Source organism: Acyrthosiphon pisum, chromosome A1, assembly GCF_005508785.2.
Source record: "Acyrthosiphon pisum isolate AL4f chromosome A1, pea_aphid_22Mar2018_4r6ur, whole genome shotgun sequence".
Taxonomy (NCBI): domain Eukaryota; kingdom Metazoa; phylum Arthropoda; class Insecta; order Hemiptera; family Aphididae; genus Acyrthosiphon; species Acyrthosiphon pisum.
The window spans coordinates 98,630,756-98,649,217 of record NC_042494.1 but is presented as its reverse complement, the minus strand read 5'-3'; the positions used below and the strand labels follow the sequence as shown (position 1 = coordinate 98,649,217).

The 18,462-nt window shown below is 34.9% G+C and overlaps 1 protein-coding gene across 2 annotated transcripts in view; it reads left to right on the top strand.

Moving 5' to 3' along the window:
* Positions 1 to 18,462, top strand: part of LOC100569275 (netrin receptor UNC5C) — a 124,331-nt gene that overhangs the window by 88,179 nt on the left and 17,690 nt on the right. For both annotated transcript variants that reach the window (XM_003245811.4, XM_008186743.3), the window contains exons 5-6: positions 6,852 to 7,019; positions 16,923 to 16,955. In XM_003245811.4, the coding sequence (XP_003245859.1) occupies positions 6,852 to 7,019; positions 16,923 to 16,955 (201 nt within the window). The remainder of the gene's footprint in view (positions 1 to 6,851; positions 7,020 to 16,922; positions 16,956 to 18,462) is intronic.

Below are 18,462 nucleotides of genomic sequence, written 5' to 3'. Positions count from 1 at the left end.
CACGTACTCTCGCGTCGTGGTGTGTCCCAAAGATGTGCCCGACGGTGCTCGGGGAGGGTAGCCATTGCGCGTGACTTTCCGGCGAGACAAAAAAGCAATTCGAACGTACAAATCGAAATCCCGACGTCTTTCCTGCCACTCGGCGGCACCCTCGTCGGTCGACCCGTCGCACTACACCGCACACTGCACCTTCACATACATACATATTTATATATATATATGTATACTACGCATAATATTGTATATATTTTCGGTCTACGTATTGTAATATTTTATTGTACGCATATATATATTCACGCCGCTGCCGCCGCCGCAGGTGTGTGCGCACGTGGGGTGGTTTGCGGGTAAAACGTCTTTTGTCGCGGGCGCGGGAAAAGTTTCGTTATTGAAAATCTCGTTAACGAGACGGAAGTTTTTTCCCTCCGCCATCGCCTCCCCGAACTTTCCGCTGCAAATCGGTGAAAACTCGGTAACAGCAAACACTGGTGCCTTGTTGATTCCCCGTACGTGATAGTGTCGCGACTCGCGACCCCCACGCGGTGCCGTCTTCGTGAAACGCGCCTGCAAATACTATAATACGTTCATAATATTATTATGCTATACGTAGCGATTTTGAAAACACGTCTTGCACATCATACGTATATTATAATATTTTCGACAACTTCCGGGACGCTCTGTATAATAATATATCTACTGGTGGGTCCCCATGGCCATATCTTTTGGTGGGTCACGAAAAGTTTAAATTTTTTAAACTATATAGAAACTTTAAAGTGTTGAAGTATTATATAAATCCCGAAAAATCACCGGAAACCATATATAGTCATACCATATTCCTACTATATGTTTGGTACGACTGGTATTGTCGGTACGCCGCGCCGCTGTGTACCGCAACGTTATCTCGATACGACCACCGAATTTTCTCGACTATTCTATGCCAATCAGTATTTCCCTTATCGATCGCCACGCGGGCACAACGGAAATAAAATGTATAGATCCGGTATATACCTAGTCTTTTAGAACCACTTTTTTGTACCTAATTAAACCATGTGGCTCGCGATGGATTTTCTGACAAATATTTGGGTCGCGGTGCTAAAGAGATCGAAAAGCAACACTACTATTAAATAGGTGATAATGATATATTATTACGTGCGATCGACGACGATCGTTTCGACTGCGATAGGTAATTGGTATCCTCATATATATATTATTATTATATGTACACGCTCGTCGAGAGACCGGCCCTATAAACACAATATATATGTACAGATAAAACGTAATATAATATTATCATTATTGGATACCCGCGCGTATTACACGGCGAGTGTTGTTTAGTTGTTGTATACACACACACAGTGTTGTACATTGTATCGTATGTATATACGCACGGCAGGGCGAAAGCAAACATTTTTAACGACCAGACAGCACCAAACGCGCGTCGCGGTCCTTATATAATGAAAGTTGTTATGGCCGACTATAAAATGCGAAACAATATTCGAACGTTTATATTGCATAGAAACTGTATAGGTACAAGGTATATTATTATTATTATTATTATGTATTGGTGTTGTACGTGTAAATTATATTATTATATTATATTGTGTGTGCGGGGTAACCTGTTTGGTGCTCAGGAGAGGCGAACGTCTCAATTTATACGCATACTATTTATGCGAGGACGCGTGTGTTAAATACGATCCGTTTAATGCTTTTTCGATACGATAGGGGTGGTTATGGGGGCTGAACATCCACTAAACAATATACTATTTCAAAGTTGCCTTTATCGTTGAAGTAAATTTATAAGATAAAAAGCGTACCTGATGATTATATATAATCTCAAATAATAGCTATTCAATATTTTGTACTCAACGTGTGTTTAAAAAGTGTCCGGACCATTATGATATCCTAAAAAAATCTAAAAATGTACTAGAAATTTCCATTTGCGGAGCGGTAGGATGTTCCAAAACACTTTAGGTACTAAAGACTACTATTTAGAGGTTCTTCGTGGACTTAGTGATACATACAGTAACCCTATGTCGTAAAAGACAAAACTTGGCAGCTTCATCACGATGACTTAACCAGCACATTCGCCTCGCACCTATTATTCAGGCTGTCTTGGCGAAACACGGCATTCCTACTGATCGTTAAGCCCTTTACACTCCCGACGTGGCGCTTTGTGATTTTTGGTTATACCCTAAAGTAAAATCATCATTTAAATGGTTCAGATTTATGTCGTGCAAAGATATTCTATAAACTATTCCCTCAAAAATTCTTTTCAGAAATGCTTTCATCAAGGTGGTATCACCTTGTAAGTTAATGATTGAATGAGGAGTCGTAATGTTTTGAACGGGATAATAATAATCACAATTTTTATCACGACCGTGTCGTTTTGTTTAGGTCTCTATTTGAACAGCCCCAACATCTTGGTTTTAATCGTTAGTCGCGTAGCGCCGTTTGCTTTTTAAACTTTACCAGAAAGTCATTCCACGCCGCCTACTCACGTCTCGTGTTGTTTTTTTCGTTTTCGTTTCAGCTCTTTCTGATTTTTCTTCCTTGCGTATAATTAATATAAACATAAACTAATCACGTTCTTAATTATCTTTAAGATTAAAACTCACGCCCCTTCGATGTGAGTTATAACTATAGTAGCTATTATAATGAAAGGGCGGCTTCAGATTTTGGAAGGAGTTATTTTTTATATTTTAAATAAACATAAAACATATTATTACATTCGGATGGCCGAATATCAAATTAAAGAAATCTGTGAGGTTAGCTTATGAGCTGGTAGGTATTTCCTCGGAATCACCAACGCTAATATAATATTTTAATTACCGTGTAATATCCACGATTTATCTTTCATTATTTTATGTACCGCCCCGCAACTGCTGCAGTGACAGTTAAAATTAGTTTTTAATCAACTTCGTCCATACCGTGCGTGCGCATCACAATTTTTCTTCTCGTGTTATATTATTATTATTTTTATTTTATGTTTAATAATATGCGGTCCGTCCGGAAACCGCTTTTGCTTATCATTCCGGGACGGGCGGCAGTATAATTCGGCTTGTGTCCGCCAGCCGTTACTACGGATCTCCGGTCACGCGTTCAGTCGCGCTGCAGTTTAAAACTTTAAACACTTCAAATACCTAATTCGATGCACTGACGATGCGTTTACCAATACAATATTATAATATTAAATATAGTTATCGGTATGCACTCGATTCCGAAATGATTTTCGAGCCAGAAACACGATATTGTTGTTACCACTATATTATGTGTATTCCGAATTCCGGTCTGAAATAAAATATGTTGCGTGGCTAGGATTACATATATTGTATATTTAGCCGGCCGTATAAATAAATGGTTATGTGACGGGCAGCTTAAAAAATCGGGGCTTATTTTTGGCAATGTGAATAATTATTTAAATATTTTATATATTGCACAGACATTCCATTAAAATCTAATTTATAAAATGACTGATTTATAGCGAGTAATGTGAATACTTTAAAAAATATATTACCTATATACATGTATTGGTACCTATTTGTGCATTTATTTAAAAAAATTAAACTTTTTTGAGTTTAGTTTCCTATTTCAGTTTATTAGTTAATATTATAGGTAGGTAATGTATTATATTTATGGGATAGGCGATAGTGGTAGCCTAGTTTTTATTCACTACCTATATCACTTATCAAGGCATTTATGATTGTAAATGCACCCAATTATAATATACCTATCATATATTATCTCCATTTTTATAATCTTGACAGTTCCAAATTTCCAATAAATTGTCTGTTACATTCGTTCTACTTACATATACAAATTAGATAAATTTATCGATTACTCAAATTATAATATTATACTATAATCATGTTCAATCAAAAACAACGTTCATACTAGTAGTCAATAACCTACCCTAAGTGGCTGAGTACCCCGATAGTGTTGGTCTACGACCGAAGGTACATTATATAATAAGTAAGTGAAATGCATTAAGCAGCTAGACGACTTTGAATATCAAAATGTAATGGAACTAATCCGCGTGTATTGCAATAATAAATTATGAAATCTAAAAACATTCTTTTTTTTTAAATTTAAATTTAAAATTAAATATTATTTATATACGTACAACCTACTTGTAAATAATTTTTTTTCTGTTTGTAATTAATTATCTTTAAATAAAACTCGAAATATAACTTATTTGCCCGTCAGATCTTTGTGTATAAAAAAGAATTACCGGTCCGCATCTGATATATGATTTATACATAGCCCACTTGCAATGGGCATTCTACATACATTGTCCGGGCATTTTATCAAATGCCCAGTTTTCTATTTTCCCGTATCATTGTATGTTATTTTTTATTATATATATTATATCAATCACGTGAGAACTCCGCGGCAGCCCGTCACCTGCAAGCCGTTTCGAACGAGTCTGTCGGACAATAACGACATCATATGTATATTATTATTATTGTTATTATTATTATGTATATATAGTATACGTTCGTACAAAATATAAAAACGAAATCTCCGTTCAAATTATACAATAATAATAATAATCATAATAATATAATAGTATACCTATAGTATAATATGTGCGTGTGTTCCTCCTATACAGCGCGCGAGTCTCTCGTATACGTCAAACCAGCTTCAATGTACCTCTATAATATATACTCGTATAGTAAGCTATATTGTCGTGTATACATCCGACGCATAGGCATATTATAATACTCATCATCGTATTCGTGTGCAGTACGCGTCAACAATGAAGCGCTCGGTGAATCGTGTTGCGAGTCAAATTATATATATTATTCCGACTGCGCTGGTGTATATAGACTATACACGATTTCGTTTTGTCCAACAGCGTAGTGTATGTATACTATATATATATATATAGTTAAGTACTTAAAAGAAAAAAACTTCTACTATATAATACGACTCTATATACATCGTTGTTCTTTTATTTCTCGCGTACATCGCATAAGTTGTACATCATGTGCAGCGCGATTATATATTATATGGCCGAGAAATATTGCTTTTACGTGCTTTTTCGTTTGCCACCCCCCCCCCCTCTCCCCCCCCCCGACATGGCCACAGTTTGTATTTTTTTACGAATTTGTCTGCCGCACCAGTCGTCGACGTTTGCACACGCGCGTGTCACGTGTGTTTTTGTTTGTTTGTTTGTTTATTATATTATCATCACAACAATTAAACGGCTTTCGACGGGTGAGTATAAGACACGACCGCGCGTTTTCAAGTAGAAAAAAATCGTACTCGAGCGGCGAAATTAACGACGTGTATATTATTATGCTAATGCGTGTCGTCGCCCTCGTTGACAATTACAATTCACTGCATAATAAAAACGTTCTATAAAATATTACTGAAATCTCGAGACTAAGTGAAATACAACAATATATTATAATATACACAAACACCATATTATTATTAAATATATATAGGCAGTTATGTATGGTATATAGTACGCCGTAAAACAGTCTATTTAGTATTTACGTTTTCATGAAATATTCAACATTTAAGTAGTTGTTTACCTTAATTGTTTACTCGAGTCTTGCGGATAAAAAAAAAAGTTCTAATTGTTTAATTTTGTTGAACGTTTTATGCTTTTCATTGTGTATATTATGCGCGCGTGCGCGCGTGTACATAACAAATATTTAAACGCGTTTCGTTGTATATACACATATATATTATGTTATATAATTCGCATTTAGCTTATCGACTATGGCTTAGGTACACAAAATAACGACTGCGTGCAATTTTTTTAGCTGGGAAGGGAGGTTCACAACTCGTCAAGAATCAAATATATATATATATATATATAGGTACCTACCAATTTACATGATATAAATATGGTGATATATATCATCATTATTTTTATGATCACTGCAAAAATCAAACATCATAATAGGTACATTATTATTATTATTATGTATTGGTTAGACAGAATATATTGGCCAGACAGCATTATCGCGACGTCGACTGGGCTGATGCGAGATTTATGGGTCGCACGAGACGTTTACGGGTTCTTGACAGATGGTCGCGTGGACACAATTTTTTTTCCATACTGTATTATAATATATAGGTATATGAAATGAGTCGTCACCGCGCGTGGATTTCGGTTTGACGGTGCAGGACACGAAAAAAAACCCGAAACGGCCGCGCGTATACATATATACATAATATTATCTACCTACCGCTGTACTGCAGCAGATAATGTCGGATAAAACGTCGTTTTTATTATCATATTATTTTCGGAAAGAATCGGCCGTGTTTCACGGTTACATATCGCGTATATTATTATATATCATGTGCGCACTGTAAAATAATATAATATTATAACGTAGGATTATCGTCTTGACCGATCTGCGGACATTTTTTTCTTTCGAAAAACGCAATTTATTGTCCGGTTGGCGTGTGTACACAATTGAGACACGAAACAGACGTGCTCTAAATCACAAGTTCGTGATCTCTAGTTGCCGGCCACCACGTCCTGCACTGGAAACCAGTGCATCCCGGCGTACCTATATGGATATATATACCTATATAATATAAGTGCGTTTATTTCGTTATCACGATTTCGACGCAGCGCAAAATTGTTATATATATAATTTGTGTGTGTGTGTGTTTGAGACGAGCGGTCACGTGCTCTGGTTTTGCAGCATGTACCTTATATACCGCGATTATTAAAACGAATGGAATAATATATATATATACAATATTGTAACGCGCCTATCCGATTTCATATAAATTATTGCAAATGAAACCCGCACTCGTATTGCTGGTATTGATTCGTTTACTGTGGTATATAATATTATTATAATATATGTATAAATTTCTTTTCGCAGTGAACGGAGGCTGGTCGCCATGGTCGCAGTGGTCCGAATGCAGTTCCCGGTGCGGCAAAGGGCAACAGAAAAGGACCAGAGTGTGCAACAACCCGGTGCCGCTCAACGGGGGTAAGCCCTGCCCCGGGCCGGCGGTGAATAAGGCCGAATGCACTTCCATCTGTCCGGGTAAGTCTAGTAAACAAAAATATTATTATCGTACGTTGTTCGATTACCGTCTCGGTATTCCAACGATGACGATGCGCGGCTGATGTATATTTGTATAATACACGTGTAATATGCGGGATGTCGAAAGTTCATTAATCGCGAAGTTTAATAGACTTTAAACTTATTTCATATAACATACTCCGCCGCCACCGCTGCGGTGTACGCCATCGTAATATATTATTATTACTGTGTATAGCGAGTATAGGCCGACCGATGTTTGTTTCAAGCGCGTGCTCGTATATATATATTTATATATATATTATATGTTAACAATGCCGCCGCCGCTCAGTTGTCGGCAAACTAGTTATCCACTAACGAGTTTTCTATAGAACTCGATAGCTGGGTCTTTATTGCGAGCCTATATTAAATACATCGAGAGACTTGACCGATAATAATTACACTAACTATATACGTATATACACACAATTACCTACTGATGATTTTTTAATTGCTCTTTGACGAAAATAATCTTATATTTTTTTTAAACCTTTTTTTTATAATATATTATCCGTTACAATCAGTTCAGCTATATTATATTGATTATTATACCTATTTTATCCACTCCCGACTCACCGCGCACGTTACCGGTACATTTTACATCATAGGTATAATAATATATAATATATAGGTATTTTATTGTATATGTACATGTGTGGCGTGCGTGTGCTTTGTGAGTAGGGCTAACAATATTATTGACGCGTTATCCTATTTAGCCACTATATATAGTAAATTATTTCACTCTTTATATTATCTTCTGCGATAGATAGTTATCTGGCACGTACGATTTGTACAACTTAACGTCGAAAGTCTTCCTTGCGCGCGCGCTCGCGTTTGGCTTCATTAAGTACACCTTTTAAAAGTCTCACGAAATCGTGTCGGAAGAAAACTGGTTTCATTAATCTGGTATTCCCACGCGCGTCGTTTTCAAATATCTCGAATGATTAAAAAAAATATACAAAAAAATGTAATAGTAACTGAAATTTTAATTAAAATGTAATTTAACTACAATATATATCTAATATTATTATATAGTAGCGGTACCACCTATTCGTGCGGTAAATTAAACTATAATATGTACGGAATAGACACGTAACAAGTGTACAACTCATATATTATATAAGAGGACATTAACCAAGTAAAGTTGCATGTCAACATTTTTTTTTTTTACGAAACCAGAAACGTCCTGCAAAAGCAAATAATTATAACTGAACAACAATATATAATAATAACCCCGAGACTCAGGGTAGTATATCCATTTGGGGGTAGGTAAGTACACGAAGCACATAAAGATATATTTATTATTTATAAGGTTTATATCGTACGAGTTCGTTCGCCGACAAACTCATAAGAAATGCAAACTGCACTTTGCCAACCGAATGGAAAACAAGAAACGGAAAAAAGATATACCTTATAAGTATATATATATACCCACAATTGGCCATAAAAATTGTATGTTTGAAAAAAAGGAAAATCGGTTATGAGAAGAAAAAGCGAACGGTGGCGGGTGGTGATGCGAAACATATTACGTGTTGGCTGTATTTCACTTCTTTATACAACGCGTGTATGAAAATAGTATCTGGTTTGAATTTTTTTCTTTACAATTCTCGGACGAATTAAGAATCATAATATTGTATATTATTTACGTATAATATGCATGTGCAGTATTATTTTTATGAGATTATAGTTAGGTCACCATCAGCGGTTCTCTAACCTCACGCACGAGGGAGTTAATATGTAGATATTATTGTATACCCATATATTATTGCTACGATATAAGTAGATATAGGCATGCGGTTATAATTAAAATAAGTTAATTTTATATAGTTTGTCGTAATTTGTAATTAAATAATACCCAGGGGGAGACAGCACTTGTGTTACAATTTACTGTAAAACGCGCAGAAACAATTTTTGATTTTAATGGAGGAAAAATGTGTGTCACGTAGTGTGATATTGTATATTTTAGAATAAATTGTATATCGAAATTATATAATATACAGACGCGTTTTGTAAGAAGTAAAAAAAAATGATCGACGCCTTAATTTGTTTTGCAGCTCGCCGCTCTATGTACCGCGAAAACCCCTTCGAGTGTTTCTGCGTTTTACATAATATTAAGCATGCGACTTTTCTTGCTCGTTTGAAGCGTCCTGAAAAAAAACGTAAAGAAAAACATTGGTGAGGGGATGAAGGAGACACCGGTTTCTCTCGGGCAACAATAAGGGCTAATGGTTCCCCGGCAAGGGATAGAATCGCAAAACAGCATCTGCGCCGCCCGTGCACTTAGTTTAATTCCAGTAATTTGTATTCTAAATCCGTTGCGCGCGTTGCTCACGTGAACAATAATTAGTACACCGTGCAGTATTATAATGCCGCTGCCGCCCGGAGTTCGGTCGGATCTCGCAAAAACATGGTCACGAGCGTCCACTTTTGGGCACGCCGGGTCGCAGGCCGAAAACCAAAAAAAAATAAAATATATATCCCAACCCGAAGCAGTAGTTAACCCTATCGTGCCATTTAGCTCGAGATTATAATACATTATATTATATAATAGTTCCTATACCTATCCAATACACCCGCGCAGAACGACGTTTTTGGTAAATATTTCCAGTCGCTATTGGTAAACATAGTCATTAAAAATAAATAATTTACCATGATATAATATATACATAATATTCACTCTTCGTCATATACATCTATACGTGCACAGACATATCGCAGTCTCAGGTATACTTACAGCACAAAATCTGATATAACGCCCATTTCTTATACTGTTTTTAAATAAAATTTTATACTCGAAACACACTCGCCGTTCTATTATTATTATAGTTCCCACAACCAAATCTAGTTCATACATATTTAAATTAAATACATTTAAAAAAATATAATATTCCAATAACGAAAAAAATTGCAATGTGTATTTTATTAAACAGTACAAATCATAATTTAAATTAATAGAAAATATTATACGAAAAATTAAAAAATCATATAATTACATTATTAATTTTATTACATTACATAATTTCATTTTCTCTAGAGGAATATTGTTATTTTAGTTTTATTTCTTCGAAGTACACAAACTTTAACGATCAAGTATTTGCATTATTTTAAGAAAATTGCAAGAACGATAAGATATTATTACTGAAAATTCGGGGTAGGTATGTTATGTTCCTTTTACGTATATTTAAATTCTATTTTCGTGGATTTTGAGATTTTTTTGATATGTTTAGGTATATCTTTTACTTTTACTAACATTAGTTATATTATTTTGATTTTATACTAAGCAAAAATATAATTTTATAATTATATGTGTAATTACTAATTTTTTTATCTGTTTTAGAATTTGTCACATATTATCGTATTTTTCAATTTAATTAAATTTTGTCGTTTTTTTGTCATCATTAGGTGCAAAAAATATTTTTAATTCACAAAATTATCTGTTTTCAGTTATTTTGTACGCTCAGCGACATATTGTTAACTCCATCGCAATAGTCGTCATACCCATACACATTTCCATAATACTACAGGCCATAATAATATGTGCATTTAAACATATTATGTTAGGTAGGTATATGGGCATTACCATAATCTCGTTGTATACCATTATAAGCACATTATAATATAACAACTGAATAGGACGAATAGCAGACGTGTGTATTTTGAAAAATTCAGAATATGACATATACGCAAATAAATATTATTTTTATTATTATTAGTTCTATACACTGTTATTATTTCTGGTATACCTAAATATATTTATTTTTTTTTGCACATCATAATAATTACCGTTCTCTTTTTGGAGTTCAACCCGTCGACCGTGATAGACGTGTTTTTTGTGTTATACAATCGATTGTCAACCCTTTGGCACACTGCAGCACCCTCATTTCTGATCTTTTGTGTCAGCGTGCAGCCGATATTATATGCAACGCGTAGTGCACCGAATTTACCGCACTCGGCCGCGCGCGTCAATGTCCCTTCATGCAAACAAATGCAAGGCGACCATCTGCCGTTAATTGTTGCTAATGGAAAAGTCACGTTGCTGCAGGGTATTTATAGCTAGGTATAACAAATATTTCACAAAACGTATATCTAACGATTTTCATTTTTGGTTTAACGATCGTTTTATTTCGACCAAAGTGTATGCTGCGCCGTACAGTGTACCTATACTATATAATTATATGCATGGTAATTTTTTTTAATCATGTTCACTCCGATATTTCCTTTTAATAGTATACATTTATTCAAATAAAATGTTTACAATTATTAAGTATAATATGCGTGAAAAACAATATTTTCAAATTCTTGATACTTGTCGTCCTACACGTACTTCTATTTTTCAAATGAGAACTCCCTTTTTACTGCAAATTAAACGTTGAATGATTTTCTTGAAAATTTCGATGTAGGTATCTAATTCAAAATTCTAATAATTATTAAAATGTTTTACGAAGGATAATGAGTAATGACCCTTAAAAATGGTTTTATAACAAAACAAACTATGGTAATATTAGATGTAGGTAGTATTTATATTATACTTGGATAATTTTTACAAATTATATATTGATACCTAGGTCAATAGTAATTACTAACATTTTTAAATCATCTATAATTCCCCATTTCTACTCAACCCATTACAGTATATTATCCTTACTCCTAGTGTACTCCTAACCTTACCCCTTTGTGAAGTTAGTTGCAGAATAATTAAAAGTGAAAATGGGGAGGGGATTCTTAATTGAAAAACAATTTTTTATTGTGACCGGATCATGTCGTGAAGTGGTACAAAAAATCTCAAATATTTGATAATATGGTCTTTAGGTGAATTTAAAAATTCCAAAAATCAAAATTTGAATACACGGATAATTTAATGATAAAAGCGGATGAGCATGTTTCAGAAACCCCTTATTAAAAATGTTATTAGGTATGTACAACAGGTTGTACTAACATAGTACACAACGTAGACATTTTTAGCAAAACAACTCGATTTATTTAATGCCTTGTTTGATGTAACTACAGTTATATTTGAAAGCCGATGAAATATACTCGGTGGCTATATATTCGAAAGCCGAAGATCAACCACTGGGAGGCGGGTGACAAGACGAGAAGTTTGCGTGTTATTCCGAGTGCATCTTTGACTATAATGGTAATTAACAGGTCGGAGGAACCGCGGGTGGGCCGCTGCAAAATAACACGTATGTTGCAGGTTGAATACGCCCAAATATATAATGGAATCGATCGTATACCAATTTCATTCCAGCTCGATGCCGATTTTATTTCTAGTTTTTTATTATTATTATAATTTATGTTATTATTCATAACAACTTCTTATGACGAAATAGTATACAGGAAACGATTTCAATCTAAACGACCGAAACACATAGATTTATATGATGTTTTATATAAAATGTATTGCTCATTCATATTATATTCATTATTACTATTAAGTATTTAATATTATTTATAATAAATTCCACACTTACGACCCAATAGTGAAACAGTTGAAATCATCTGCAGGTTTTTCCATTGATATATACAGCTGGTGTGTTTGCTTGATTGTTTCTAACCGTTTTCTCCAGTGTAGGCGTGCATGATAAAACGGTTCCTAATCAAAGTCTCCGGGCTCGTCGATGTTTTACGAGACTTAAACAAGTTTCATTATAAATTTCTGTCTAATATACGAAGAAAATCGCACGCGCGAGTTTGTAAACGATCGAGATCTCCATTATTCATAACCCGAATTCAAACATCAAAAAAACTTAAGCCCGGCAGTCTGCTGCAGTTTCACAGCGAAATCTCAAAATTCAATTCGCAATGTGTGTGCATTAGTAGTTTTTATACCCTGCGCGACGCAGATAGTATATTATGTTGGTATCTGCACAGAATTCATTCGTGAAAATCCGTACCCGAACCGCAAGACCGTTTAAAAGGTAAAAAAAAGGTTTTGTTTTTGTAGACGCTTTTCCGAGCGAAATAAATCGCCAGTGCTTCGGACGCGTCGTTCACCGCGTAAAAGGTCGCGCAAAAATTAATGTCTGTTTTCGATTAACTGCACTACGGCAGCGAACGGGGTACCCGGATCTATTGTGTGCAATAATTACGAAGGACGCATCATAATATATTCGAAATCATATTCATATTCATATTATAATATTATGTACACATATTTTCTCGGACGAAAAAATGCACAACGACCGTGAACCGCGTATACGGTATAACGGGTATATGTGCAGTGTGCACGTTTGCGGCAGTCATAAATCCTAGTCTCGTACATAATATCTTTTGGTTACAGGTATTTCCACGCCCTCGCGCACTGACTTGCCACGGCTTGTGTAATTAAATTTAATGTCACCGCGTCGTGTGCATAAAAGAACGCGTCTCTTTTTCATCGCGGGCCGTATGCTCATTCAAACTTTGGATTTCGTGGATGAAAAAAAAAATCCTTTACGTATATTTTATCGTGACTGTTTCCGTGGCGGGGAATGGTATCATACACTTCAGTCGTCCCCAAACGAAATTGAATCATTTTATAAAACCGATTATTTCGTATATTTAATACAAACCCATCCGAACGTCTGTTATTATATTTTTAAGAATATTAAGATGATACTACGCCATTACGGTTCGTTATATTTTACAAAAATGTCACTTACACATCAAAGTCAACCCGTTGTGCGTGCACCCTCTGCGTATATGTGTACACGTGTCACTGGTCGTAAATATTAAACGCTCGGGAATATGCGATCCCTCTCAAAATGCAATTTCACACGCGGCCCAGGGTCACTGGCCCCGTTGTGAAGTTGTAGTTCATACATTTTTTAAATAAAATTATAATATTCATATTTCATATTCAAAATCAACAAATAAAAGTTTTAAAGAACGGCAGTTCGTATGATTGCAGAGTATTTGTTAACAGTAATTTCATAAAGTATAAATTCAAGTTAATTAATTTTTAATTAGTCCGTGTTTAACCACTTTTTAATTTTCACGCAAATTAATTTATTTTATCGATGCGTTGTCATCGCATAGGTACTTCAATATTTAATCAGTCACTCTAGTACTGTAATAACTAATAAGTATCTACAAATAGTAATAGAAAAACAAAATATTCAATATAAACTATAATAATAAGAATTAATATTATCTGCCAAAGTTAATTGGACTATGAAAACGACTTTGTTTATGTGTTCAGTTTATTTAATTTAATTCGGACTGTGGGCTTTAAATATTTACGATTAATTATCAGTATATTACAATAATAATATAATTAATGTGACTTAAAAATATTATAAGTTCTTAGATATTATATACATAAATAAAATATCAATAATTAATAACGATAATTATTGTGAGATGGAGTTATGTTTAAAAAGCCGGTCGTCGATCAAAAAATTAAAATAATACACATTCTCGAACATGATGGATTTCTGAGGAAATGTTATGTTATGCCATGATATTATTTTCATTATTGTTACATTAATAATCGTCGTTATTGCTTTCGATGTTTTAACAACGGGCTATAAAGTATAAACCCACTCGCGGCGATATTTCTCAAGTGTCCACATTAAACGTGTATTAGTATAATTAAAAGAATTTAAAAACAAATGTTAATAAAGTAATTTAAAAGTTACCTTATAGTCTTGATATACATTATATATATATATAGGTAGAACCGCACGCAACTGTTATAGTTTTAGGCTTAATTAGAGGTTTTGTACAATGTTTTATAATATACAAGATAATAGATCTTTACTGTGCAGTGTATATATTTATAATACTATATAATATATAAGCCTGCTGCAGTAACGTTATTAAAAACTTTTGTGTTTCGCCGGTTTCGCGTCCACTAGCTGCTACTGTTATAATACTAAGCCGGCTGCAGTTCTATGACTGACAATACGATCGGGAAGACGCGACTTTTTAAAAGTTTGTTAATGCCTACCTGCTATAAATTATATTACATGACGAATGCGAAACTGCTAGATTCTCGATCTGCAGTCGGCTCACCGTGTCAAAAAGTTTGAAGTTCGAGTACTATATATAATATACGGCTCGTATCGACTTATACATATTATTATACTTGCATAATATGGAAACGGAATAATATTATATACGTCCTAATGCCTAACAACCCCCGTATAGTAATTTTAACGCCTCGCCCTGTAGATCCTCGTCATAATATAAATATTAAGTATTCACGCATAAATTCAGATTTTCAATAACACTTAATTATACAACGAATGTTGGAACAACATAATATTATTATTAGGTACAAAACTCATCGTACGACGTTAATGTAAAACGGTTACGCGTATACCTAGGTACATCATCTTTGCCGATTCCGCGATTATCTCTGAAATATTATATAGACGTTATGCCTACGCAGGGCAATATTATATTATATTAATATTATGTATAATAATAATATTATAATATATGCGCTTACGTTATACACACAATGACGCGGGACGGGGTGGCGGCGGTGTTTATGATATTCCAATCAGCACGCGGGTAATCCTATCTGTGTAATTACACCCGGCGATCCGGATTAACTATTTGATGAGGTTATATTATTATTATATTTATATATAAAATACCCTCGAGTATATAATATGGCGGTGCGCTGCAACAAAACCAGTAGAGACGTTAATGAATGCGTTGACGAGGGTTAAAAATATTTTGTGGGCTTTTAGACCGATGCGGTCGTTTTGCGGCTCGGACTATGTGTATTATAATATATTATTATTATTATTATTATTATTAATATTATCATCATCATCATTATCGCTATATTAACCTGCTTTATCAATGTGTGCGATTAATACGCCGCCTAAAATCGGATTATATTATATTCTCGACTGCTGCAGGGGAAACGGCTGTGATTTGAGTGTGGGTGGTGAATTGTATAATATTTGTAAACACTTCCGATTATACTACGCCAATAATCTTCCTGAAAGGTCGACGGATCTGTAGAAAAAACGTTTTGCGTTTTAATGTTTTTTCATTATTTATATAATTTTTGCAGTTTTGTACTTTGGTACAGTGGTACAGATTGAAGTAGTTTGCAATAAATAATTACCTACAGGTACTATATTATACACCAGACACCTACCTAAACTAAATTCTTAATAAGGTTGAAAATACGTGTAATGTATAAAGACGCAATATATATTATAATATAGGTATACAATTATTACGGGGGAATACTTTCATTAATGTAAGTGTATAAAATTGTATTTCTTAGAATTTAAATTTTACTTTTAAAATTTACTCAATATAATTATTATTATTAAACTTATCGAGCTTCGTGAAAGTTTTACAGTGTAGGTTGGGACGAGGTGGAGGGGATTCATTTCTCGCATTAAAATTAGCGACAAAGCTATTATTATACGACAATATCGTCATATTAACGTGCAACGTTTGAACGTGGCGGTTCAAGTATATTGATTACAATACATGAGACGTTAAAGTAAATCGCGCGTCAGGCTAAGTATATACAATTCTGCAGCTCGCGCGTCCTGGTGTCCTACGCGAACAGTTTGCGTGAATGGAGAAAGGACTCGCGGTTAGGCATAATTGATATCATCAAGTGTACCGAAGCGATAAACGAGGCGGTCGTGTGCGAGATCGTATTCGGCTGCGAGCATTATATATGTTTGCACCCCCTCGCGGTGCTGTCCCGCGAGCCGACAAATTATCATCTTGTGTGTCGTCGAAACGGAAGACTTCACATTAAGTCGTCCCCGTGGGATTATCGTTCGTGAATTTAGGAATTACAACACGCACGAGATCCGCTTGTGAGTGTGTGTGCGTGTTAATCAATTCGAAATGTAAGTCTAAATATACAAATCTAATTTCTCGTTGTTTGGTTGATTTCAGACGGCGAATACAGTGACACCGTGGCCGAAGAAGGTAAATACTACAATTTAATTTTACAAGTGACATATTTTAACCTTTAAGCCGTTGTTGTCTACAACTACCAAAATTCGTTTTAGCTATATTTTTTGTTTGTAAGACGTGGTGCCTTTCGTATAGCCGTTATAAAATATTATAGTCGTATATATATAATTACGCACGACGGCGTACCTCTATACATATATAAATATATATATATACCTATAGAGCTTCATACCGAACGGGTAATCGATCAGGTCTAAATTGAATAGGCGTCTCCCGTTATTTTATTATTATTTTTTTTTTTATCTAAATAGAAATAAATAATTGAACCCGTAAATCGATGTTGAACCGTTTCGTTTATTTTTTTTTTTTCGACCGTCTTCATTTTAATATGATTATCTATAGGTAGGTACTATATTTTATAGGTACCTGCTAGATTATGTTCACGATCGGTATATAGTATATAAATTATCAATATGCCGAGATATTAAAATCTCATTGCGGAAGAATAAACTCGATTTCACGTTATCAATAGGAAGGCTATATATATATAATACGTGTTTCACTACAAATTTCCACGCCAGAGGATTCTCGGACGCATTAAAAACGTAAAAACAAAATTAACGGACGCAAGTCGCACAGCGAATGTAACGCACACAGCAGCGGCGTGAATACGTTTTTTTTATATTTTTAGTTAAAATCATTTTATTAATGGGTTTTTTTTCGCGATTGTTTGCCGACTAAAAATCGTATTTTTACGCATCAAATATTATAAGATGGCGGCGGCGAACGAAATAAAACTCTTAATTCGATCAAGGGCGTATATAGCTGCGCAGGAAACGTGTACCAGGTGTTACTCTGTATATATATACGACGTGGACGAAAAACTCGGAGGATTAAAAACTGGGCGGTGAAACGTATATACACCCGGTCGTCGTTTTTGCATAATTCATTATAAAGTTTTTAGCGCTCAACTTTGCACGACGATAATCGCAGTCGAAATTTTATTCGGGCGTTTACCCCCTTTTGGGCGCTGTGCAGGAGAGGTACGCGCGGGCTGTATTATAGGCGTAACGACAGGCGAATAATAATAAAAACAAAACAAAAAAAAACAGACAAGAAACGCAGTAGGTACATTTTACAATATTTACATACATACACGCGCGTTATTCAAAACGTCGGAATAAATCATTCGGTGACAGTGGTGGCTTCGACGAGATATGTGTGGCGCAGCAGCTATAGCCATATTATAGTATACAGCGTGCAGTATTTAGTGTAGACTTCGAGGGTGACCCCCCCGACGATTTATGGGCATCGAAAGATTTTTATCGTCAACCGGCCAATTAAATTTTGGGGGACTGGCAAGAGTCGGTGGAGAAGTGTATTTTGTATATACATGCGAATTGACCATCGTCCACTGCCATTAGTACTGCAGCGAATTCCCTGTACACGCGACTCTGTCTCTCTCACACTTCGCACACACACACAACCCTCTCTTCCTCGATCTCTATCAATATATTAT